At 40.6% G+C, this 27,612-nt stretch overlaps 1 protein-coding gene across 3 annotated transcripts in view; it reads left to right on the plus strand.

Annotated features, from left to right (window-relative positions):
• The first annotated feature begins 225 nt into the window (after positions 1 to 225).
• Positions 226 to 27,612, plus strand: part of FSD1L (fibronectin type III and SPRY domain containing 1 like) — a 34,793-nt gene continuing 7,406 nt past the window's right edge. For 2 of the 3 annotated variants that reach the window (XM_083719274.1, XM_083719275.1), the window contains exons 1-9: positions 226 to 468; positions 7,074 to 7,169; positions 8,643 to 8,774; positions 12,211 to 12,312; positions 15,757 to 15,779; positions 17,223 to 17,344; positions 19,613 to 19,822; positions 20,154 to 20,252; positions 24,339 to 24,468. In XM_083719274.1, the coding sequence (XP_083575400.1) occupies positions 454 to 468; positions 7,074 to 7,169; positions 8,643 to 8,774; positions 12,211 to 12,312; positions 15,757 to 15,779; positions 17,223 to 17,344; positions 19,613 to 19,822; positions 20,154 to 20,252; positions 24,339 to 24,468 (929 nt within the window). In that variant the 5' untranslated portion in view covers positions 226 to 453. Of the gene's footprint in view, positions 469 to 7,073; positions 7,170 to 8,642; positions 8,775 to 12,210; positions 12,313 to 15,756; positions 15,780 to 17,222; positions 17,345 to 19,612; positions 19,823 to 20,153; positions 20,253 to 24,338; positions 24,469 to 26,233; positions 26,267 to 27,612 lie in introns of all 3 variants that reach the window. The other variant, XM_083719273.1, reaches the window with a different exon arrangement.

Here is a 27,612-nt window from a genome sequence, read left to right on the forward strand (position 1 = left end):
TATCCTAACCACACGGTAATTATTGTTCTGCAAACTTAATTTTTCTTTATTTTTATGTAGTTTTGCAACCTAAAAATTTGTATTTTTCAGATCGGACCATGGGTTCATCAAGTAGACAAAAAGCGCTATCAGGTAGGGAGGAGTCGAAAAGCACAACACACACACCTGCGCATGCGCTCTCCACAGCGCGTCCCACCCTCTCTCCTTCTCTTCGCGGCGCCGCTCGCCACTGCGCATGCGAGGGCAAGGCGGCGTCGCCGTCGTTCTGGGCGTGGCGCGCTCTGACGCCCGCCCTCAGGCTGCTGGGGTCGCGCGGCTGCCGCTATTAGTAGCCCTGCGCGCCTGTCCCGTGAAGCATTCGCTGTCCGGGCTCAGGGAGGCAGATCGGCCTTCGTCCTTTCGCTGCTCCCCCGCCCCTTAAACCCCTGGGAGTAGCTCCTGCTCGTCCGCACCATGGAGGCGCAGAAGGTGAGCCGGTTCGAGGGGCTGGTCATGGTGGGCGTCGTCGTCTTGTGCAGGAGCTATTCCCATCACTGGTTTGTGAGGGAAAAGAGGCGCCTTTTCCCCTCAGGAGGAGAAAGGGGGACTCCCCACCCCCCACCCCGCGAGTGTCTGGAGGAGTCTCTCAGACGAGTGTGGTGGATATCTCTCCCCCCCCATTTTTTTTGTTTTTACGCGGAACCCCTAACGCGTGCAAAATGCTCGTGGGAACGCGGCATTCACGGGTGGCTTGCAAAAATAATGGAATTGCCATGGTTGTTGCTGTCTGCGAGCATATACGCGCGCTCACGCCCCAGCAATGCAAGCTGCCGGGCTTCCTTGTCATTGCACCTTGCAGGCTAAGCAAGCCCCATGGATGGTGTCCGAGGCGGGCGGATTGTGCATGCAGGGAAAGGGGAGGGTGTGAATGAGTGGCGTGTCGTCGCCGGGTTGCCTCTGTCTTGTTAGCCCTCTTTCCCAACCCCCCACCCGCTTTCTTCGGCTTTCCCACGCCTTTCGGGGAACCTATTTTATCCTCCTTGACCTGAAATGCGGGGAACCACCTCTTTTAAAAGCTGTTTGTTTTGAACCCTGCAAATTTCGTGGCGTTTCCCTGCACAGCAGTACCTTTTTTCTCTTTCTTTCTTTCGTTCGTTCTTTCTCTCTCTCTCCCCCCCCCGCGCACTTCTTTGTCTTTTTTTTTTTTTGGCTTAACAAAGAGTTCCGGTGATTACAACAGCTTGTTCAGCGTTTTTCTGGCTTTTCAGTTGATCCCAATAAAAGGCATGATGTCAACTGTTTTCCCTTCTTGCTACCGTTATGTTCAGCGTGCTAGTTAATAAGGATGCATAGGATTGCGGTGCTAGACTGCCATCCTAAATCCATTGACTACATAGTAAGCCGTGCTGAATTTACTCTTGAGTAAACACGGTTGGACTACCAAGTCTGTGTGCGCTTGAACACCGTAAGGTTTCTGAGTTAGGTTGCCAATCTGCTCCTCCTTCCTGTCTCTTCTTTTTTCCTTTTAAAAAACTGATGCAAAGTTTTTCTTCCACTAAACAGGGAGAAAATAATTACGCATTATAACTTGCAAAAAGTATTCAAATAAAGTTGGGTTAGGATTCTCAAAATACGCATCTGTGTCAGTACATGTGAATCATAAAACATTTGTCAACAATGTCACATTTTTTACTTACTCCATACTGAGTTTACTGACATGCATGAGCAATTTAAATGGAACTGCTTATTAGCTAAGATGACTTAATTATTTTAGTGGAATATCATTTTATTCTTGGTGGGTTCCCCAGTTTCATGGAGCAACACATAGGAAGTACTTTTGTAATACTTCCATGTGATTTAAGTAAACCTGAGGTTCATTTTTTAAATAAAACCTTTTGGGTAGTTGGTGACAGTGTGAAGGTTCTGGAGGAGGAAACGAAGGACTAATCAGTCACTATTTGTCAGTTTAATTTGTTTTTGTTTTTTTTAAAAAGCAGCATACAAATATTTCATGTATGGCTGCAATCCTGTACTCACTACCTGGAAGTAAACTCAGTGGAACAGAATTCTGAGTTGGCATGCATAGGACTAAACTGTAATTTGACCTGTTATTTTAATATACTGGGTAAGAAAACGAGCCACGAGATAGGAAGTACTGGTTCCAATTTCACTTCTTGCATGAATTAATTTATGACCTTAAAGCAGAAGTAGCTAATGTGTTGCCCTCTAGATGTTGTTGAACTACAACTCCCATCATTCCTGATCATCAGATGTGTTGACTGAGTCTGAGTCTTAGTTGTATTCCAAAACATTTGCAGGGGCTGGTATTGACAACCCCTGCCTTAAAGTACTTGTTAAACACTTTTTAATATTAAATAGGACTTTCTCTAATTTCCCAAGCATTCCACTCATATGTTTTGTCCTGCAGTAAGGGGCCATTCACCTTGCATTTCATTTAAACCGTTGGCAAGAAATGCAGGCTGTAGCTGTACTGAGGCTGTGTAACCAAAACATTCATATTTGGATGTGTGACTTGAAATCTGTGGGTTAACAAAGTATTGTAAACTTAAACCCCAGAATGTTGGATTTGCACTGAAAATTGGCTGTAACCTCATTACAGATAAATCTTCTCAAACATACAACGCATAATGAGGATAACATTCTTATTTGGGGGTAAGTGAATACCAAGTAGAAAATGTGTACTCTAAACAGCTGACTGCCTCTTTATTGAATAGAATTTTAGTTTACTTTTAAGGGTAAAAGTCCTCAAAAAGGAAATCACAGCACACTTTAAAATACAAAACAGACCTTAAAAACGGTAAAAATTCAATACATGAAACATTAAAACAACTAATAGTTATATTGGAATAGCAGCAGATACAGCCTCAGGTAAAAGCATACAGGGTGCACTAACATTAACCAAAGGCAGACCAGAATGAATATCGTTAAAAGTTCAGCAAAGCGGGGCTATATAGACTTCTGGTGAAAGGACACACCAAAGGGTTACAAGTGTTTTGTGCAGATTATTTAAGCAGTGTTTTAAAGCACATGACTAAATACGTATTGTCTTGCAATTGACCTATCTGAGCCACTCTGGGAGCCTTTTAGCTGAAGAGGAGGGTAAGAATTTTCAAATGTTAAAGTGAATTTTGGTGGCTGGAAAAATGGGTGGTTGACATCCTCTCTATTCCCACATCGGTTTGCTCTGTAGTATGAGCAACTACTCTAAATTTATTTGCATTCTATTTGTACTACAGGGATTTGCTTTGTAGTAAGAACTTAATATATGCTGCTTGAAGTTTGTTGGAAAGAGTAAGTGGATGTAGACTGGATTGGCAGGGGGATGACTCCGGAAACGTCTAATTGTCTAATTTTGTTTAGTTCTGAACCATTCAGTTCTGAGATGCTTTACTCTGCCTCTTCAAGAAGGAAATGGGGAAGTAGGGGAAAGAGCAGTTAGATATATCAGCAACCTTTCTGGTAAATGAATCTGCTTATGTTGCCTTCAACCATCTGACATAGGCTGGGGAATATATGTGGATCACTTCATAACCTACCCTATGAATATTTAGACAGTTCACCTGAAATCTCTAATACTGGATTCTTCATAATACTTGTTCAACTATACAGCACTGGCTTAATTTTTTTCTCTTGATTGATCATGATTGTTCATCCAGTAGAGTAATTGTGGTGTTGGCTATTCTACCTTGTACACAGGAGAAAACACCACATCTCAAAGTGGCACCATCCTTTTAAAGTCATAGAAAAGGTTAAAATTCCTGTGCTGCTAGGCTGTGTATAGGATGCTGTTTCCTTCCTACCAATGGCATAACACACTTAACCACACATCATAGTAGATCTTGTAGAGATTATGTACTTAAATAAAACATGTTTCCTAGCTGTTGCTGTGTTTGGCCAACAAAAAGTGCAATATGTACAGAGAGCACAGAATTGATGGTTATTGTCTTAGATCAAGAGGTGGAAGAGAGCCCGATACTTTGGGATAAAGAAAAATACTCAATTGCTAATCCATGAATACTTGATACATCATCAAACTGTAATTTAGAAAGGATTGAACTATTTGTATGATAGTCTTGGAAACACACAGTGCATTAAATGTCTATTCTGATTCCCTTTGACCCAGAGGCTTTATGAGACAAATAACTATATATAGCTGTGTGGGGTAGATTTTGTGAGAGTTGAGTTGCACAGTGAAGGAGACCATTGCATATATAATCCTACAAAATCTTTTTAAATCTCATGTTTATATGTGACTATACTGACCTGATAAAGTAGGACAGTGTGCTAGGCAACAGAAGAAACTCCTATTAATAATTCAGTATAAAGCAAGTTGAGCAAGGTTAAATGTGTGCATCTAGAGGAAGAAATATGCTACCATCAGACCACTGGAAGAGGATGTAACTTGGGAATTGCCCAGGTAAAAGCATAGTTACATTAAGTGAGTTGCTGTCTGATACTAGCTGCATGACTTTCTATACTGTAAAAGTATTGGTTGTTTCTGTATTCCAGTTAATGTGGAAATTGGCCACAACTCTAGTTTTTTGTTCTGAAGTGATCTTGAATATATGGATTAATTTTAAGCCTTGGTTAATATTTAGTATGAATAATTAGAATTAGAACCTAGACTGGTCCTATGTACAGAGGTTGATGTCTGGTTTTTCAAATGAATTTCTTGGTTTTCTTACTAGCATAATGCATGAGTAGTAGTAGATACATCCAGAGGTAATCACTTTCTTCTCAAACTGTCAAGAGGGAACTGGACACTCTTAACTTGTGGCTTCTTGTATTTAGAACACATAACTTCAGTGCTAATCTAGCTAGTAAAATATTGCTGGATCTATTTAAGAGAATAAGAACTATATGCTTATAATACTTGTCAGGACTGCCTCTAGGTCCCAGCTCACAGAGGACCAACGCCCGGTTGATGTAATGTACAAAAGTCTTTATTGAAGTTTAGTTTCCATTTCAAACCCCAGAGCGCGCAGCCCTACGTCTTGACTCTAGATCGGCGAAGTCCCCTCTGAGTCACTATCCCTTCCGCACCAGTTTAAGATCCTAGCCCGGCTCCACCTCCTGCGCTGTTCCTTCCTCCTCTGGGTCCTTCTGCCCCCTGGGGTTTCCTCCTTCCTGGACTCTTCTGATGCTGACCCCCCTGAGTCTTGCCCTTCCTTCCGGCGGGCTTTAGGACCTGGCTCCCTATCCGGGCTCCCTGCTGTGCCGCTCGCCTGTACATTTGAACTTGGTGCGCGCGCCCAGCCGGTAACCTTCCTCCTGACCGTTTCCCCGCTCTCCGATGTGGGCGTGGTCAAACCTGACTCATCTCCTCTCGCTGGTGGTGAGAACACTGGTCCCGATTCCTGGGACTCCCCCTCCCTACTGTGCTCTGGTGGGGAAGCTGGTCCTGATTTCCAACTGCTGCTCAGGGAGTCCCCGCTGGCCCCTTCCTCCTGGGGTTTTCCCCCCGGAGCCCCCCTTGCCCTGGCCATCGGCACTCCCTTCTGTGAATCTTCCGATTCGCTGGAGAGACTCGTGGAATGACTCTGGCCGCTGTCACTGCCCCCACCCCACTCGGATTCCTCCTCCTCGCTCTCCATTTGCTCCCCCTCCTGTGTCTCTGCTCCTGAACCCCTGACAATACTGTACATTTTGTTACAAAAATTTGTTTTACTGCATGTATGAAACTGACAAATTAGCGCACACTCTGCTTAAGTAGCACTTAAGTGTAGGATTTCCATCTGTTTTTCACAGTAAACCAGCATTGAAATTTAAAAGTTGTTCTTCATTGTCTACTTTCATTTGATGAAGTTCATCTTCTAATTTAAGCTTCATTCTCAAACCTTGTTTCGGGTGAGGCAGTTGGTAAGTGAAAATAACACAACATGGTATGTTTGTATTTTAGGAGTTGACTGTGCAATGAACTGTCTTGTCACCTTTCAAATAGAAATCTTTGCCCTCAAATTAGCTATTGCTTCTCTGTATATGGATATAAAACTATTTCTATGTTGTAAGACTAAATGGGTTCTAATAAATCCAAATAAGAACAGATGAGCGTGTTCTGACTTGCACAAACTTGACAGCTATGCTTATAGGATCTAAGGCTTAACCTAAGAGGTGTATAGACCTGTAATATCACTTAGATCACCTGGGGAAATTCTACTGGTTCTGCACCCTGTAGGATATAATATGCCAGTGACCCAAAAATGGCCATCTTCCACAGTTGCCACTGTACAGTGGTACCTTGGGTTAAGAACTTCGTTCCGGAGGTCTGTTCTTAACCTGAAACTGTTCTTGACCTGAAGCACCACTTTAGCTAATGGGGCCTCCTGCTGCTGCCGCGCCGCCAGAGCACAATTTCTGTTCTCATCCTGAAGCAAAGTTCTTAACCCGAGGTACTATTTCTGGGTTAGCAGAGTCTGTAACCTGAAGTGTATGTAACCTGAAGCGTTTGTAACCCAAGGTACCACTGTATTGTGGAATTCCCTTGTCTCCAGCATACATGCAGCAACAACTGTCGGTTGCTTCAGAAGTCTTGTAAAAGCACATCGGGTTGCTCCAGGCTTTCCCTGACGCTTAATATAGGTCCCTGTCTTTCTTTGTCTGAATTCACTGACTTCTTGCTTTTGTGTTTATATGCCTTTATATTACTAGTTATGTGCCACATTTGTTCTAATAATACATTTTTGTGTTCTATGGTGCTTAGAGATTTTTAAAATATTAAGCAGTTTATAAATGCTTTTAAATTTAAAAAGGTCTTGACTGAATCATTTGCAAAAAACAAACAAGTCAATAACTCTGAATAGTATTGGTTCCAATTACATCTGACTATGGTAGCTATTAAGCCACTTGCTATTAAACATGCAAGACTGTCTGACCTCACCAGTGTTGCTGCATTGAAGTAAACAGTTTTTGCCATTGTTTTTGTTAAACACTACAAACAATAAATGTAACCAAATGAAATTATTTCAGTTACAAGCTTGTACGGTGCAAAAGCACAGTACAGGAGCAAGAAGGGTATATACACCAAAGTAATATGACCTTGCATATATTAATTAAATTTACTCTTCTAATTCTAGGAAGCTCTGCAGAGGATTATCTCCACATTGGCCCACAAAAATGATGAAATCCAAAACTTCATTGAAACTCTAAATCACACTTTAAAAGGTGTACAGGTAGGTTGTAGAGCTCATTACGTTCAGAGCTGAAAGGGCTTCTCTAAACAGTGTTGTTTTCTTTAATACTGCAATTGCAAACCATATAGGCCAAGAGCCAAACCTAGATATGGCTGTGCAAGTCATGTGAGTTTATTCATGGGTACACATCCTTATTCTCTGAAGCCAGTGAGCTGCACTGTCAGCACGCCTCACATTAAAGTCTTTTTTTCTATGTTGGTTGTTGCGTTGCTCTTAAACTGGGGTGAAGTGGCTTCAAATCTTTTCCCAGCCTTGCTCAGTTGGTAGAGCACAAGAATCTTAGTCTCAGGGCTATAATAATAATAATAATAATAATAATAATAATAATAATAATAATAATAATAATTTATTATTTATACCCCGCCCATCTGGCTGGGCCTCCCCAGCCACTCTGGGCGGCTTCCATAAAAACCAAAAATACAATAAAATATCACACGTTAAAAACTTCCCTGAACAGGGCTGCCTTAAGATGTCTTCTGAATGTCAGGTAGTTGTTTACCGCTTTGACATCTGCTGGAAGGGCGTTCCACAGGGTGGGCGCCACTACCGAGAAGGCCCTCTGCCTAGTTCCCTGTAGCTTTGCTTCTTGCAGTGAGGGAACCGCCAGAAGGCCCTCGGCGCTGGACCTCAGCGTCCGGGCAGAATGATGGGGGTGGAGACGCTCCTTCAGGTATACTGGACCGAGGCCGTTTAGGGCTTTAAAGGTCAGCACCAACACTTTGAATTGTGCTCGGAAACATACTGGGAGCCAACTTGAACTATGGGTTCAAGTCCCACATTGGGCAAAAGGGTTCCTGCATTGCAGGGGTTGGACTTGATGTCCATTGAGTGTCCCTTCCAACTCTACAGTTCTGTGGTTATATCTGAGGATAACCCCATGCACACTTCCCAAAGCCCCTTGAAGAAGGGCAAGAGGATACAGATGCACTAAATATGTAATTTTCCTTTTATATCAAGCAATTTAGAAAATTTTAAATTAAATTTAAATGCCACTTATTAAAATCTGTTTGAATATATATATATATATGTGTGTGTGTGTGTGTGTGAGAGAGAGAGAGAGAGAGAGAGAGAGAGAAGTTGTCAAAATAAATTAATTCAATAATACAGCTAAGTCAAGTGGGTTCCCAGCTGTCGGACTACAACTCCCATCATCCCTAACCACTGGCCCTGCTAGCTAGGGATGATGGGTGTTGTAGTTCAACAGCAGCCGGGGACCCAAGTGCGATAGTGATTTCTTTGGGCCAGGATGACTAAAGAAAAAGGGCAAGCCTATGCATATTACTATATGTATTTATATTGATCTGCAGTATCCTTAATTTTATTATTAAGGAAATGGAAGTACGCTACTGTGATCAGAACAAGGTTCTATGATGCTTATTACATTTTATAGTTTGTGCTGAAGAAATAGACGAAATCTGACAGCACAACTCATAACTGAAATTTTGTTTACAGGCTAATTCTTCCAATGTAATTGCTGAGTTGGATGAGGAGTTTGATGGCTTATATGCAATACTTGACGAGATGAAGGAGAGCATGTCAACTAGTATCAAGCAAGAACAAGCTCATAAAACCCAAGAACTTCAGGTAATTAGGTTTCTGATGATTTTGTAGTAGAACTCTCAAGCTCTGTCAGAATAGGGAAATGTGCGCTAATTAAATTAGTAGACTGTCACTTAATTAGCTTTGCACGCAGCACAAGTTTGCTTTCTAAAACACTTTAAATTCTGTAAGCTTGTGCAAGCATTTCAGTCGCTAGTACTTCTGTAAAAGTAGGTTGCGTTTTGAATGTTGACATGCAAATGACCACACAACCCCTCTCAGTTCTTTGGAATTCCTGGAGCACTCTAAGTGAGGATTACTTCACATGCCTTGGTGCATGCCTCTTCCTATTAGACTCCTGGAGTTTTTAATTCTACCAACAAGCGCAGATAGCAGCCTTAAAAATTAACTTTCAGGTTTGGCCCTGTGTGCCTTGCATGAAAGACTTGTCAGCTACATGTAGGCAGCAAGAATGTGTAACTCTTGTTTCTTTAGTTGCTGGGCTACAAAACAGGACTCTGAATTCAAGCTTTGTGGCAGACTTAAAAAATGAAGAAAAATGCTAGCTAATAGGCATAGTGTACAGAATGCTTTCTGTTTGAATGTACATGGTTTATATACATATTTTTAACATCTCAATCAAATTATTTTGGCTGATGCCGCATTATCCTTGAAGGAAAATACAGCAATGACCAAAGCAGCCAACAACACTAAGTTGCCAATATTAGATTGTATAAAGCTTTTCTCTGTACCAAACGTGCTTAAAACCCCTTTGTCAGCACATTAATTAAATGAAATAGAAGCCAGTAGGCTTGGATAGCTTGCACAGTTCAGTTTTCATATATGAAAAGCAGTTACACTTTCCAGACTTCTGATTAGCACTTATGCTTTAAGAGTTTGATATGAGACTTAAATTGATTGCATCCAGTTCTGTTCTTTGAGTTTACACATGTAACCTATCCAGGGAGGTAGTTATCGTCAATCTGCTCCGTGTAATGTTTAATTTTTGGAGCAAATTGATTCAGATGCTGAGTTGCCTAGATTTCCTTAACTATTTTTATATGTCATACTAAAATATTCATTTCCCATGTTTCAATAAAATATGTGACAAACCACAGAAGGCAGAAAACAAAACAAACTGCTTAGAACTTTTTGGAAAAAGCATATTGGAGTCCAGTATTTTCCTGCAATAGTGGTTAAACAAAACTGTCCCAAGGCTGTCCAGAAAGGACACTCTTCAGTTTTTTACAGGGAGCAGCATTGCTCTAATATATAGGCTGGGCAGAAAGTGAGGAAAGGAGGTTTCCCTAATGTCTCCAACTTATTTTTGAATGGATTCAGAGATTTATGGACACAGGGCTGGAAGTCCAAGTATGGCCAGCAGATGGAAGTACAGTATGGAATTAGTAAATGTGATATTAATTTGGGCTGCTCTTGCTTCACTGTGTGTGTAAAACAGTATTGGAAACATGGCATCTGACTTCTCTTTGTAATCCTGGCAGTCTGTGAGGCCTCATACCGAAGGAGAACTGGAATGTGCTTGTACTAGCTAAGAATCATCGAATATTAGAATTGGAAGGGACCACAAGGGTCATTTAGTCCCGCCCATTGCAATGCAGGAATGTTTTGCCCAACGTGGGCAAGCTCTTCCAACTGAATTATCCCAGCTGTTCCTGGTAGAGCAAAATTTTTCATGGTTTGCAAGTATCCACAGTTGTTGTGCTTCCATGGCTGTGTTAGTCACCGTAGCTGATTCTTTCACCCTTTTCCTTGAAAGAATTCTACCTTCTTCTGACAGCTTAAAGCTTATCACACAGTAAAACATGCTAAATGTATACAAAGTTAGTTAGTTCAACTTGATCATGGAATTTTGGTATAATTCAGAATCTCGGTGTACCAGATGCTGTCAAATAACTTCACCTCTTAAAACAAAAAAAAAAATTCCTTCCAGTAGCACCTTAAAGACCAACTAAGTCAGTTCTTGGTATGAGCTTTCGTGTGCATGCACACTTCTTCAGATACACTGAAACAGAAGTTTCCAGACCCTTCTAAGGGTCTGGACCCTTCTAAGGGTCTGGAAACTTCTGTTTCAGTGTATCTGAAGAAGTGTGCATGCACACGAAAGCTCATACCAAGAACTGACTTAGTTGGTCTTTAAGGTGCTACTGGAAGGAATTTTTTTGTTTTGTTTTGACTATGGCAGACCAACACGGCTACCTATCTGAAACTTCACCTCTTAAATCACTGGTGCACATGTGGCTTTTGACAATACAGATACAGCAGCTGACCTGTCTCTCCAGTGATGAATATACAGTATTTGAAATATTAAAACACACCAACAGCATCTGGTTCGATCAGGGCAGTTCCAACAAATATGAGCAACAAGACTTCGACACGGAATTCATAGGCCACACTGAATTAAATTTCCATGTTGTAAATTAAAATGTTTGCGATATATTATTATTTGATATACACAGTTAATATATTTAATTAAATCTATTAATGGTGTATTTAAATATAATCCTTTAAATTCTTAAACAAATTTAATGCACAAACAGATTTATGCACTTTCGGTAACAATGCATGACACTCCACCCCCCCAAGCTTTCAATATGATTTTTATTGAATGTTGCCGAGGGCACCAAAAAAGTCCTCATGGGCCATGAGTTGGACCACCCTGGGTTAGATAGTAAAATGTCTGGTAATCTCACCATGCAAGGAAAAAGAACTCTGCTTCGTGAATTGCCAAGACTTTCAGATAGTTGGAAACCTTGTTTGTCAATACTGTACTGTTGTATTGAGCAACATGACATGGAACCTTAATATTGTATGCCTATACTGTCACCTAATAGCCTATGACACCCCCTGAACCTTATAGTCGTGTATCCAGCACCATGTAAGGGAGTAAAGACACTGGGATCTAAAACTGTGAAAACTCAAGAACAGGCATTCTAGAACACACTTCTTCAGAATTAAGAGCTGCTTCTCCAGCCTACACTTGGTGCACTTCCTGGAGTAGATCACACCTTTTATTGAACCTCACTCTTCATAAGCTAAGATAAACAGCTGTGTTACCTTGAACTTGGCATGCCAAAGTACATAGTACTCAGCCGGGAGTGTCTTTTTATGTTCATATGTTTATGGGGTGGGTGGGGAATAAACCTATGTGGGTGTACAACTGATTGCAGAGGCCTGAGGGGGCTGAGTTCCACAGAGAGAACTGTCTTATTTTCCTCTGCCAGAAAGGTTCCCCCCCCCAATACTGCATGTTAGTTTATTTTTATTGTGTTTCATGCTAATATTTTATGTTTACACTCTATGCTAAATATGCCAAGGTTTGAGTTCCATAAGAGCCTCATTCATTTGCTAGTAATGGGCATCTGAAATTTTTTTTGGGGGGTGGAGAGAAGATAGCCCTGTGTTCTCTTAATAACTCCTGTTATGGACTGGCTTACTGAACAGCTTTCTGTTATTTTCCTAGAATCAACTTAGCCAATGTAGTAATGCCCTGGAGAACTCTGAAGAACTGTTGGAATTTGCTGCTCGTTCACTGGACATAAAGGACCCTGAGGAATTTTCAAAGGTATAAAAGTGTGCCTGACATGAAGAAGAAAAGGAGAGATGCTATTTAATTGCATGTCATTTGCCTGCAACTACTTATAGATTGTGTAGTAAACATTGTGGAGGACTTGTTGTAGAGCTGATTAGAAGCTCTGGAGTGATCAACATTACCTTCTGAGCGTTTCAAGTACATGTATTCAGACTACCCCAGGATAATAGTACTATTCTGATTACTGGTTTTGTAATCAGTAGGTAGTAGTTTTCATGAATGAAATGAGAACTATAGGGTGTGTTTGAGGAGTGGGAGGAGAAGTTATATTGTACAGTGGTACCTTTGTTTATGAACTTCATCCGTTCCGGAAGTCCATTCTTACACCCAAAACGTTCTTAAACCGAGACACACTTTCCCCAATGAGGCTTCCTTCCACCAGTCGGCTTCCGTTCGAAAACCTACTTCTGGTTTTGCAGAGTGTGTTGCCCAAATCGTTCATTAACAGGACTGTTCTTAGACCGAGGTATGACTGTACAGCCAAAAGTGCTTTGCTTGTGGAACTGTTTAGTTGGATACTGCCTATAGGCTAACACCCATAGAAGCTGAATTGGTCTGTGCAGTTATAGTTCAGAGTGTTTTAAGAGTGCTCAGTTGCTAAAAAAAATAACAGGAAAATTAAGATGACATAATGCTTGCATAATTTTATTAGGTACCTGCAGAGAATTACATCTGTTCATTCACATACTTGATAGAAAATTTACACACAGCAAGCATGTTGTGCTCAATATTAGTAGGTCATCAGTATTGTCTCTGCTATATGGTTGGATCCGGAGAAACACTGGTAGAAGGGAGTGACTTTTTTGCCACAAACCTTCCCAGCAGCCCTCTGCCTACCCTACCAGGATCAGGGAACCTTCATGAATGGAGTGGGCTTGGGGGAGGAGGAATCCCCCAAATTAGGCAGAGCCACCTTCTGTGACTGCGTTCTCCATTCTTGAAAGGTGCCTCTGCCTGATATTTCTGATGGTTCTCAAAACAGTAGAATCTTCTGACCTTAGGGAGAGGGCCCCTTCTGGCATTTCTGTAGATCCAGCTAATAAAATGATTGACTAACTGCTAAATGGGAATATAGGAGGCAAAATAATCTACTTTTAGAAACACAAACTTGGCAATGCATTAGGTTGCCTCTGTTAAATAGATTTATTACGTTGGCTTTGCCAGTCAGTGCATCATGCCTCCAGCTGATGTGCATTAGCAATGCTACATTGACTCCGAACCATGTTCCTTGTACATTGGTTGGAAAGGAAGCTGAATGATCCAATCAAGGGCAGGCAATGCTTAAACTGATATATGAAAGAATTCCAAATGATCCATCAAAATCTGAATTTGTTCTGCTCTTTGTGTTGAAGGGCTGCATTTGATCTTTGTTTTTATACTTTTAACAAACTCATCTGAAGTTGTTTGCGTTATTTCCCTGGAAATTAAACCCAAGGCAAAAACAGAATTATAAAACTTGCTCCTCAGGTTCTGTTTGTTCACCATTAATGCCTATCCTAGTTTTTGACTAGGGTTAACTGATGCTACACTGTTTCATCACAGTTCCTTTCCATTTGTTACGCTGTTTCCCCTGGACTTCATCCAGGTTTCTTGTTCTCAGTTCTTGGATTGTTTCCACCTTGCTATGCCCACAACAAATCCTAATTATTGGATTTTTTTTGCCCTATGTTTTTGTGCCTGCCAAACAGCCATAGATACAAAATAGCTTGGATTTGTAAACTTTTTAAATACATGTCTGCATGTTTGAAAAGTTGCTTTTCAGCCTTTTCTGTACTAGCAAGTTATTTGTGGACTATGACCAAATTATACTTGCCTGCTATAACAAGGTTAATTTGGCTCTCAAATAATTCTCAGGATAGCCATTTCAAACTGAGATTTTCTGAAGCAATTCTGAAAATGACCTGGGTTGAATTGAGGGATAGGGTAGCTCAGGGAGAAAAGGATTGCTGTTGCTTTTGTGGTCAGAGTAAAGACATCATGAAAGCAGACTTTATATACCTTTCAATGGTCATGTATAATTGCTACTCTTCAGCCTTACCTTGTGACTATCAAAGTAAGTGGTGAATAAATTTGCCATGAAAGATACTGCACTAGGTATAACTGCTGAGGTAGCAGACACACAATGCTTGTTGCAGAAGACTGCATTCCCTTCCAGCTAAATTCATTATAGTAATTTCTGCTTTGATCTAACAACTTTTAATTATTTATGCAATAAGCAACCATTCTGGGTGGTTGCAGGGGGACTTTGCTTAGAATATCTGCTTCTGGTTTTGTAACTTGCATTTTAAGATGGTCTAGTTGGGAGATAGGAGAGGAAAACATTGTGGAAGCATTTTCATTCATGGTGCAGATAGCATTGAGTTTGAGATGCAGGAAGCAACAGCTTCCCTAATTTGAAGTTAGTGATCTTGGGCAAGTTGTTGTGGTTCACAGTATCTCAGATGACAGGTGAGGATGTTTTATTTTCTGTTTTGTTCCGATTGGTCATCTTATCACCTAAGACACTGTTTGTGGTGATAACATATAAAATCTTAATACATAGTCTTTTCCTGTGTTCAGTACATAAGGAATGAAGATAAAAATGTTTGCAAAGTACCCCCATGCCATGAAAGGGACTGCAGATCAAAATTTAAAACTCTTTAATTTTTGTTGGCAAACAGAGATGGCAATGTCCTAATTTCTACTGTATTTGTGATAGTTGTAATAGCAAACAATTTTTAAATGTATATGAAGCTGATCTTTTAGTTTCTTAATTCGGATTCTATGTTGTGTCACTTACTTGTTATACTATTTTGAAACATTAATTATCTGTAGGCCAGACAAGAAACCCTATCTAGCCAGGCCAGAGCATGTTCACTAGAGTATAAGAATTTGGGGTGCATTCCAGTATTTCTTGCCACCGCTAATAACATTTTGTTGCCTAGGGCCAGTTGAATGATAAAACTCCCTGAATTCAAAAATTGCTTCGATCAGGGCGGTTTGTGGAAAGATATTGTTCTTTATATTCATGTAGGAGTATGGTGGAAATGGTTCAACTCTGGCACAAATCTAACACTTACTCACTACCTAATTGCTGACATGCCCAACGAAACACTCAAATGTCACTTGGCCCGATCACATTAAAAATAGAGCACAGAGATTTGATGACAGTGTCATACAGAATTAGTTTAGCGTGGCTTGTTGAAATTCCTTTTTTTTTTTTTTTTTTTTTTTTGCTTGTTGCTGAATTTCTAATAACTTTGTATTAACAATGGCTTATGAGGCAGGTCTTCAGTGGTAAAATTCTGAGTTGCTTTTGAAACCGAGCTGGACATCTGTGAGATTGATAACTCTAACTCTTTCTTGCATGTTACTGCAGATGAAACTTGCATGAAACTATTAATTACCTTCTCTCTCTTCTTCCTGATGCACCTCAAGGCTGCCAGACAGATCAAGGATAGGTACAGTACCAACTTATTTGTTTCTGTTCCTAGTCTTCCATAATTGTCATTGAAGATTCTGGCTAAGTAATTCTTAACAGTTTTCACTTAAGATTCATGCAACTAAAATATTAAATTAAGTTTTGCATGCTGATAGGACAACACTGCTGTGTTTTGGCTTTACACTTCCTTCTCCCTGTGTGGTGTGTGAAATTTCATTCAGCGACAAAAGAACACAGGCACATTTTTAAACAAATGTGTTTGGAAGGGGAAAAATGATTCTTAATGCTGATCCCTTAAAATAGGTGCCATTTCAAATTTAATTTGGAAGTGGCACAGGAAGCCAATGTTTGTTTTATATGGTATGTAGGCCTCACTTATGGGATATCATAACTTGTTAAGGCAACATAATTTGAGCTGGATTTCAGTTAAACAGCATGGTTACTAGAAAAATCAGAAAATGGTACACTTGTCCCAAAACCATTGAAACACGTTCACATATGTATAGTTGGAAGTTGGTGCAGCCCCCAAACATCCAAAATGCAGAAATGTAAAACTTTTCAGTTTTAACTTGTAATGCTCACCTTCGTTATTATTCTAATACCTCAGGCTAAGAATAGAGAAAGATAGGCTACATGTAAGACATAATATTTCTATGTCATACACCTGAATTATGCTCAAATTTGGGCAGGGACTGAGAAGACTTCCAGTGGCACTCAAGAACATTTCTCAGCTTTTGCTTAATAGACACTTCACTTACTATTGTGTTATACCAAGACTCCCTGCTCTTTCATATGCTCACTTTTATGTTAAAGCTTTATCATGTATGGACTCCTCTTTCTGAAATGAGTCTTGACTATTAAGGGCCAAGGCAGGCATTGGTTACTAGGAGCATGCTGCCAAGAAAACACCAGCTAATGATAGTCAACCTTATGTTAACGGGTTAGAGGCATTGTGTGCAACTTGACCATCACATTGAGCCCTTCATGCCTCTTTAGAGTGGGGTCCTGGAAACTTGCCAAGTTGCTGCTCATAGCATCAGCAGGCGTCCAGAAGTTTTAAGCCTTGTGATGCTTCCATAGTGTGGTTTTGAATGAAGCCGGGTGCCTGGGAGTGTTGCCAGTTACTCCCTATATAGGCTTGATTTCCGACACTCTATCCTTAAGATGTTGCAGGAGCAGAAGTGGATAGTTACAAAGACAAACCCTCAGCATGGTAGCTTGGGTGGCTGAGAGGTCTACGGAAAATCCCCCAGCCTGAAGCCCCGCAAAAGATTTGTTCTGACTCAACTTGTCATCAGTAGTCAATCTAAATAAAGGTTTTGGTATAGTTTGGTGAAGTGCCAAGCACCAGTATCGGCTTCACTTTTTATCTAGACATTTTAAAATATTGAAACCCCTTTCTTCCCTGTCTGTTGTTTTTGGCTCCTGCCTGAATGATTTTTACCTGATTTCTACCCTTTAGAGTCACAATGGCTCCAGCGTTCCGCCTGTCCTTGAAACCCAAAGTGAGTGACAACATGACACACCTGATGGTGGACTTCTCTCAAGAAAGGCATATGCTCCAGGCTCTAAAGTTTTTGCCAGGTAAAAATAAGTCTGCGCAGCATTGAGCTCTTTGGAATACTGCTGCCGTGTTTCCAAAGAGGTGAGGAATAATCTTCACTTTTGCTGTAAAGATGCCTATGGGTGAGTGTGAAATGCTCTCCTCCCACTTCCCACAGTGTATCGTTTTGTATATATTTAAAGTGAGCGTGGGACAAAGGTGAACACTCTCCTCACTTCACATCCAGATAGGACATATCGGCGAAGGGAGAGTGGCAGAGAGGTTGGTAGCTGTGTAGATGACATACAAGAAATACATTTGTAAGTTTGCAGAGTTCAACAAGAGGTGGCTAGTTGGTGGACTATCTGGCCCTCCAAAGGTCTTTTGTGGCCCCCATGACCCCCCCCGATTTCTTACTTTTGACTACTTCTGTGATTCCCCTGCTTTGATGCCAAAAGGTTAACTATTTCTTAATTGCTTCCATAGTTCTTGTGTTTATTGTGCACCTGAAAATCCTCCCTAAGTTTGTTCCATTTAAAACTTCAAATTTTTTTTTTTTTAAAGCAGATTGTTCTGTGGGTCCTCTGCAGCGAACCAAAGGGATTTGGACCCCCCCCCCCCGGCTGACTTCCCCAAATTTATTTTTAAGGTTCTTCAAATTTATTTTTCATTGAGTTATCACGAATAATGAACAAGAGAAGCAATTTGAAATAGGTGATGGGGGAGCCTTTTTGAAGGCAGCCTTGAAAACTTCATTTCTCGACATGACAGCTTCAACATGCAGGTGCTGGGGTCTTGTCCATAGATTATGGCAACCCTCTGCCAGAAAAGGGCTAGCCACTCTGGGTCTAAACTCATAGCTCACAGATATAATACTGGAGCTTACTTAAGCTGCCCATCAGACTATTATTATTATTATTTATCTTAATTTTATTATTTATTTTTTGAATTTGTATACTGCCCTACACCTGGAGGTCTCAGGGCGGTTCAAAGAACAAAATATAAAACCACAAAATATATAACCAAAATAACAACCCAATAACCTACCCCCCCAACCCACATTTTAAAATCAAAGCAACCAAAGGCCTGGTTAAAAAGGAACGTTTTTGCCTGCCGCCTAAAGGTGTATAGGGGCATAGTGGGATCACCAGCCGAAGCTGATGGAAGGCACTCTGGGCCACTGAGACTCTGGATGCTGCAAATGTACTTTTGCAGAGGTTTGGCAAGGATACAAGTTCCCCTATTTTGCACAGCCACTCTGCAAGTAGTATTTTTGTGCCTGAGTTTGCTCATGCAAGGATAATCTAAGACTTTGTATTGAAATATCAAATTAAAACTGTCAGGATTTCAAATCTGATTTTATCTTGTGGATGATGAATTGTTTGGGATCCTTTGGTATAAAGACTTTGTGCAGTTCTGAGTGTTTGCATTGGACACTAATTCTAACTGATGGCTAAAACAGCTCAGCTTTAAATGATGGAACCCAAAGTGAGTCTTCTGACATTCCTAACTTTTGACATTTCATACTGACTGTCTTGCTGACACCTCAGTCCAGAATGTCAAAATACTTATTGATTTGTGTCTTTGACAGCTTCTCATTGTTCCTGCTTCTCTTTCTCCCCCTCCCCCTAGCAGAAAACAAAAATATATATATCAGAAACAGACCTTTATCCACCCCGTGTTTGAATTTGAATGTAGCAAACTTCTTTTTCAGCTTTCCCAATTAAGAGAAAACAGTAATCTCTGGGATTAAATATTTAGCTAGTCTAAAAGTCTTGGGGCTTTTACCCCTGAAGAAGGGGACACTCTTACTCTGCTATAATAGTTGTAGGGAACCTTGCTCTCTCCCTCCTCCTCCCCATCTACCTCTCCTCTTCCTCTCTCTGTGTGAGAGAGAATGAGAGGAGGATGTTGCATTCCTCACACATGGTGGCACTCCTGTTTGATCCCTTAAGCACAAGCCTTACTGGATTGCGTTTTTAAAAAAGGTCAACCTGAAACAGAAGTCAATAACTAAGGCAGGCAAAAACACTTTAAGACTCATCACAGAACGAATGCACATAGTTTAGAACTGTGTGCACACCATCCCACTGGACTTAATTCTAAATATTAATGCATAGGATTGGGCAGTACATAAAAGTGATCAGGTCAAACCTTAGCCATAGGATTTTGTTTTTAATCTTAGCTGAGTTAAGTCTGTCTTTTTGTGCTTAAGTCAGTGCTCACCCATCTGGATCTTGCCAAGAGTACAAGATCAGTATGTGGGTGGCAGTTGGGTTTACCAGTGATCTGTTTTATTTCCTTAACAGTGCCCAGAGCTCCAGAGATAGTTCTAGCAGATTGTATTGTGGCTGACAACTCTGTAACGATTTCATGGCAAATGACAGAAGAAGACAACAAAATTGATCACTATATACTAGAATACAGGAAAACCAACTTTGATGGGCTTCCTCGAATAAAGGACGAGAGGTGCTGGGAATCTGTGGACTACATTAAGGGCACTGAATATACATTATCAGGTAATTTTATTTTTCTGTTCCCTCCAAGTTGACTTGAGTTGTAACATGAGCTTCATACTTTTTCATGGGAATCTTTTAATGTCAGCTCCCCCATCTAATGTGAAGCCTGCATTTGCAAATGTTTTGCACTCCCAGCATGATAAATGGAGATCTGATCTCATTCAGTTTCCTCCACTTCAGCTAATATTGATATAGTACTTAAATTTGTCTGTAGCTTGGGAGAAGTGGCACTTTAAAACAGTTTTCATATACCTTTCCTCCTTATAGTGCTATTTTTTTGTTGTTGTTCATTTTAATGGTAGTGGATGTCTGAAGACCTTCTCTCTTTCAGGTCTGAGGTTTGACTCAAAATACATGAACTTCCGTGTCAGAGCTTGCAACAAGGCCGTGGCTGGGGATTATTCTGACCCAGTGACTTTAGAGACGAAAGGTAAAACTGGATAGCTAAGAACTAGGACCATATAGTGGCTTGAATATAGGAAATGCATGCTCAAATGCCATCTTGGCTATAAAATGTACAGTGTTGTTTTAGAGCTGCAGCTGTGTACCTTAATGTACCTCCAGTCGTTAGGCCCAAAAGCCGATTTAAGTGAATTGGAGGAAAGGATTGAAGCAGAGGACTATAGTATTTGCACTGTCTAAAGGGCTGCTATTTAAAATTGTTGACATGGTACCAGGAGAAACACTAACCTGAGGGCACATACGCTTTCTAAACAAATTCTAGCATAGGGAGATGGCACAGATTAGAGATGGAAGTGCTAAGTAGTGCCACTCCCACTTGATAAACGGTGCAGATTTTTTCATCCTAAAGCCCTTCAGTAAATAACTGTGCTGTGATACGCAGTTGACAAAAATATACCAATTTTAAGCCATGCAACCATTTAACCACTTGGATATCAATTGTGAGGCACATGGTGGATTTGTTTGTGGCCCTGCAGCAATAAAATATTTTAGCTTTCTTGGTGTGATAGTTGAGCCAAAACAGTAGTGAGATTTTGTTAGCTTTCCTGGCCTGCAAGTTAGTCAGCTGCTAAAGAAGGTAAAGGGACCCCTGACCATTAGGTCCAGTCGTGACCGACTCTGGGGTTGCGGCACTGATCTCGCTTTATTGGCCGAAGGAGCCGGTGTACAGCTTCCGGGTCATGTGGCCAGCATGACTAAGTCACTTCTGGCGAACCAGAGCAGCACATGGAAATGCCGTTTCCCTTCCCGCTGGAGTGGTACCTATTTATCTACTTGCACTTTGACGTGCTTTCAAACTGCTAGGTTGGCAGGAGCAGAGACCGAGCAATGGGAGCTCACCCCATTGTGGGGATTCGAACTGCCGACCTTCTGATCGGCAAGTTCCTAGGCTCTGTGGTTTAACCCACAGCACCACCTGCGTCCCAGTCAGCTGCTAAGGAGGCATTAATGGCTTTCTTGCCATCTTAGGAAGTCTCAGTGCTGCAGACTGGAGTATGTTGCCAAAGCAGATTCGCACTGTTAGCTCACTTACTTGAGGACAGGTAAAACAACATGGCTTTTTGCTGATGTGCATGATTCTTTTTCAGACTTTTATCCTGTTATATCAAATGCACCAATATGAGGCCATAACAGTGAAGAGCCTGGTACCTTTTCTTCCTATCCCATGATAGAGATTGGGATCATTTTCTGTCATAAGTGTTGAAACCTTATGTTCTGCTAATTCTTAAAATGCCTCTCACCCTGTGAGTGACACAAACACATATATCACCAGTTCCACCTGAGTGGCATATATGGCTGCATAAATATTAGAAGTGTAGCAAGCAGCCTCCCAGCATATTGAATCATGCTCAGGATATTTCTTCAGAAAAGTCAAGAAGCTGCAGATTTTTTGCCCACGGATCCTATATTGCTCATTTATATTAATGTTTATATTTTTAAAAATAGCAGGACGATTCATTGAAATGCAGAAGCACTGCCAGTGTAGTCTAGTAGATGAGAAGTGTTCTTAATGATGTCATTGAGTGGCTTGCAAAGTGCACCACTAGTATAAGGGTCAGTTCTCCCAACCAGCTTTGGGATTTATTTTCAATTTATGACAACTTGCACAAGCCTGGGTTGCATGTGAGTGTGCTAAAGATGTCATCAGCAGAGGGCTAATGCACAGATCAGTCAGATCAGTTTACTTATGCCATATGAAATTACCAGTTATGTCTCTGTACTTGCACATTGGTGAAAGAAAAATTCTAGAAAGCTTTTAGTGGTAAATTGTTACTGTAAGGTATAAAAAAAGCCTTCTGAATTTTTAAGTCAGAGGACATCTTTGAAGCACTGGATTATAATCCTAGCAAGGCAAAAACAGAGTGCAAGGCAACAATCTCCATAACAATCTCCATATTTAAAAAGAACTTGGCTTCTCGGCAAATGAGCTTGCAGATGTATATTTGTAATGGGTTGTATCATCAAATGTTGCACTTCTAAAATTAGAACTATTGCCATACATTTTAGGGAGTTGCATTGCTCAGCTTCACATCTACTATCTTTGGGCATTAGGAAAACTTTCCATGTCTGCTATATAACAACTGGAACTATTCAAGTCTTTTCAGCGTATGCCACTCTTAGAGCTGTACCTTATTCTCATTTTGGTGATAGGTGAGCATTTCTAGTTGACCTTCAAAACTATGTGTTTACAGTGCTCTTAGTGAGCATTTGCCTGGTAGAATCATCAAGTTCAGCATTGCTTAAACATACTGTTGACCTTTCACAGAGGAATTTCAATTCTTGTATTCTGTGAAATACTAAAGAACCGTGTCTAATGCATTCTAGTTGAATAGAGTCTGTTTAGTGTGACACATATTGTTTAGCTTCCAAAAATGAAGGCAAACACAGCAACATAGCCTCAATTATTCTGCTTAGTTGGCAGTAACAAAGATTTAATTTACCCCACAACAAATTCCAGTGAGGAGCAGTGACTCAGTCTGACTGCTTTGTTGTATTAAAAACTCTCTGGAAGAGTTACTACCTACCTCATTGTCATTTTCTGAGTGTCAGTAAAAGCTAGAAAGTTTCTTGAATATATCTCTTGGGTAAAACGTAGCTATTTCTGTTATATTCTCTCCATATATTAAGTTCTGCCTGTTACACATTTGGCTTCACCCATGAAAGATTTGATGCTAGTACATTTTTTTTAACCTCTATGTATCTTATAATGCTCTGCCGATCAAATTACCATGCTTGCTTATAGTGGCATCTTTTAGTTAGCTTTGAAAATAACTTGTTGTATTCTGCCTTTAGTAATAAGAACTTTTGGAAACCTATTACTTGAAGAATGCTGTGGGACGTCAAGCCTGCAGGCCTCCCTTTTAGCCAAGCCATGCCGATTTGCCCAGTACCTGGTGTCAATATATGATATCAGATGTGGAGCTAAGCTGAAAGGGTTTTTGCAGGGGCTGCTGATCAGCATTGCTTTGTGGGCTGTGTCTCTACCTACTGAGTTTGATTTCAAGCCTTGCGAACAAAAGCAGGTCACCTGGCATTGTGATGTCAGGTGATTGACAGATGGACCCTTGGACAGTGGGAGAGAGAACGATCTGGTCCCCTGGCTGGACCCAGCTTCCCCGTCCCTGCTATGCAGCTCTGCTGGCAAACTGACAACCTTGACAGTTAACACAAAGAATTGCCCTACATACTGATTTCCCCCCTCCCCAGATTAAAACAGAGAACTATAACAGGCTCTGCCTTTCAGAAGAAGATGCACACCCTGGCACTGTAAATTAAGGGCCAAACTGCATAGGACATTAGTTAGCATTTTCAAAAAGCATGCTCATACTATGGAGACAAAGCAGCCAAGGGACCCTAATCTAGAACATGCTCCAGTGCTGATTTACTGCAGAAAACAGCCCTTTCCAGACTAATAATAATAATAATAATAATAATAATAATAATAATAATAAAAATTATTATTTATACCCCGCCCATCTGGCTGGGCTTCCCCAGCCACTCTGGGCGGCTTCCCAAAAAATATTAAAATACTATAATACATCAAAGATTAAAAGCTTCCCTAAACAGGGCTGTTTGCACCCAAAGTGGTGTTTGTAGTGGATATCAGTTTTTTTTGGGGGGGGGGGCGGGTTCAGAGCAGAGTGGGAGGGAGCAATATTAATCCATGCAATGCAGATCAAAGCAAGCAGCAGTTAGCTCACTTGGTTAGAGTGTAGTGCTGTTAATGCCAAGGTTATGGGTTCAATTCCCATACAGGCCACGTGCATTGCAGGGGGTTAGAATAGATGACCCTTGAGAAGTCCCTTCAGCTCTACGATTCTGTGGTTCTATGATGCGATATTCTGAATTAGGGCACTAGGGCTGATTTTTCTCAAAAATAAAAGCAGGCAGGTGGAGTAAGCATTTAAAAAATAATAATTAGAAGTATAGCATCAGAGTAGACTTGTCTTAGGTAGGGAACCTGGGCAGCCTATCTAAATATGTTAACTTCTTCACTCTTTGCATTCAGAAAAGGTGTGACTAACCTTTTGATCTGCATCTTTTCTCTGGGCAGCTCTTATATTTAACCTGGATGGTTCATCGTCTCATCTTAATTTGAAAGTTGAAGATTCCTGTGTGGAGTGGGATTCTACAGGAGGCAAAAGCCAAGAAAACAAAATTAAAGGAAAAGAGAACAAAGGCAGGTAAGGGAAACTGAGCTCCTCCTCTGATCAAATCAAGTAACTTGTAAATGCCATATTTAAAGGCTGTTGCAGCAAATAGAAGTTTGGTCTATCAGGTAGGAAGTCTTCCTATGCAAAAGAGATTACTCGTTTTGCTATAAACTTAATGAATCCATTCACGCTAAACTTAATGTATTTGGCACTATAGCATACTTGCTGGTAAAGTTTTGAGGCAGCTATTGAAGAGAATAACCTTGAAACCTGTGTTGGAAATGGGGAATTTCTTTTTCTGGAAAAAGTGACAGTGTTGCAAGGTAGCTCTGGTTTTGTTTTTTCCCTAACATGGGCAAATTACTAAAAACGATTACTCCTGCTGAAAAATACTAGCAGTCATATTCTTCTTAGGGTTAAGAATTTAACCCTTATGTGGTTCAGTCGTATGACCTATGCACAAATCATGAGCTTCTCTAGAAGCATCTTTTTCTGTGTAAATTGGAGAAATGAAATTTAATTTTTTTTGTAAAAAAAAAAAAATCATTTGATATATTTCTAGCAAGTTAGAAAGTCTGGCCTGCAAAAACAAAATCTGTTGGGAAGCTTTTCTGAGATGATTGTGTTGGTTTAAAGAATAATTTATGTTCGCCAAACAGATTAGATTATTTAACTTCTACACCACTTAATATATTAAAAACATCTCTTAAGTGCTGTACAAAAAAAGGAGCAGCAACAGCCAATTAAACAAAATATTACAAAATCTCAGTTACATATGAAAAGGTTACATTAGTACAAAGTTACTAACATATATGAATCAATATCAATTCATTTTCCTTCTGGCACATCCTCACTCTTATCCTGTGTCCCATTCAGCTGCTCTCTCCCCACCCAGGTTAGTTGAGTTTCCCAGAGGGTCCTGAGGATGGGGAAAGGATCCATCTCCACTCACGGCTCTTTCTTCACCCTCTGTCCTCTCCTCCTCCAAGGTGGATTTAAATGTTGGGGGTTTGTTGGCATACCATAAGCTTCCACAATTGCCACATACCAAAATACAGTGGTACCTTGGTTTCTCGAACTTAATCTGTTCCGGGAGTCAGTTTGACTCCTGAAACAATTCGAAAACCAAGGCACGGCTTCCATTTGGCTGTAGGAGCTTCCTGCACTCAAGCGGAAGCCGCGTCGGATGTTCGGCTTCCGGAAAATGTTCACAAACCGGTGTTCAGGAGCTGATTTGTTCGACAACTAAGCTGTTGCATAAGTGTATTGCATAAGTGACAGGGATGTGCTTTCCTACACTATAATAATCTTATTGTCTGGGAGCAGGTAGATGTATTCTTGTCAAGTGAGCTATTGCCAACTCCAAATACCCAGACCACTTTTTTACTTCCCAGGAAGTATTTTTCGTAAGAGGGAGGAGGAGGCTCCAGGCCTGGGAAACTTTATACATTCATAGTCTCAGTAATAGGAATGTATTTCATGTCACCCCCACCCTAGCTGTGAACAGGGAACTGGTAACACATTAAGTTCAAGACGTAAAAAGGCTATAAAACTCAAATAGGGCTTAATAGATTCCAAACCTATTTTATGCAGCCTTCTTAAACCATTTCGGTTAAATTTCAATTTGTAAGCAAGTGGGTGTTTTCTTTTTGTAAGTCTGTGAACAGCATACAGTTATTAATAGTTATCAGAACAGTTTTGTAGTGGTTTTAAATACTAATATATATATTTTTTAAAAAATAAGTCTGTGTGTAGCCACGAAGTAGCTTTTTAATTACCTATTTTTGTCTGACAGTTGCCAGATTACCCTTCTGAAGAACAATACAAGGTGACACTGTGCCTCTTCATAGCCATAGGGTTCAGCTTTTTACTCTCCAATATTTACCTTTCAATTCTTGCTCTCTAGAGTTAGCATGAATCAATTCCAGCAGCCTTTACCAGTAGACAAGCCACTGTTTGTTGTTTAGATCCTTCTCTCCCCCACCCTTATTTGTCAACTTTTGTATTTACCGCTCAAACTGCCTTTCTGTAAAATCACCAAGCCAGTATATAAGTTTCGACAATTTACAGAAATGAGAACCACTAACACTAAACATAGGCAGCACAAAATGCACCAGTTGCCAGCAAGCTAATGCCTCTGGTATTTTATGGTACACACTGGGCTGTGTCCCCAATTGTAATGGGACCATAGGCCTAGTCTGTCACTTTGTAGTCTGCAATAAATGGGGATATTTGATTCTGCCAGCACTAAACAGACATAACTGCATCCTTTAAATACAGAAATCCTTCACAATCTTTAAAGGCGGATTCTGGCTTTTTCTGACCCTGCCCTTCAGTCTTACGTTCTCTGCTTTAAGTAATTTTATTTCAAGAAGGAGCGTTGAGTTTTTGCACTGCATGGTCCCAACCTCTGCAAGCAGTAGCCAATCAAGTGAGGTGGATCATTTTGCAGCATGATGCTTTGTTTTGTAGCATTACTGGAGAAGGGGACAAGGCTATTTGGTCTCTGTGTATCACCTGCAGTATAGATTTCAGCCCTTGTGTATTCTTCCCTCTGGAGATGCAGGTACTTGAGTTAGGCATACAGAATTGGAAGTTAGACTGGCTTTCCGGGCCAAGCGAGTATTTTGGCATTTTGCAATTACAATGTGTGTTTTTCTTTTGAGAATGCACGTTGTCCAAAGAACTTGCTATTTTTTGATGTTACATGAACAAATAAAACAACATAGAAATTGCATTAGTTAGTTCCACAGTGACTTATCAAAACAAAACCAGCATGCATGTTGGCATTGCAACAGTACAATTAAATGCAGAGAATTCGGCTTGTATTGAATCATGTCCTCAAATGTACCAAATAGAAAATATTATAAATGCAATTGTGTACCTGTAAAGGCTGCTAATATTAAGGACATCTTCTGGGTGAAGGGAACTTGGAGCACTTACCTGAAAAATAGCATGTCAGCATTTTGGTAGATCCGGTAGAAGCGGGAAGTTATTCTGAGTTTGTGCCTTCCTTGTATCAATCGCAGCATCTTTTGAACAAACATGCTATTTTTCTACATAACCTGGCAGCAAACCTAACGTGTTGCTTTTATGATAGAAAGCAGAAAGTAGTAGGCTTCCTAGTAACAATGTACTTGGAGTAGGGTCAAACACTGTGGTGTGTCCCCTTCC

The sequence above is a fragment of the Podarcis gaigeae genome, assembly GCF_964106915.1.
Source record: "Podarcis gaigeae genome assembly, chromosome: 17".
NCBI classification, from domain to species: domain Eukaryota; kingdom Metazoa; phylum Chordata; class Lepidosauria; order Squamata; family Lacertidae; genus Podarcis; species Podarcis gaigeae.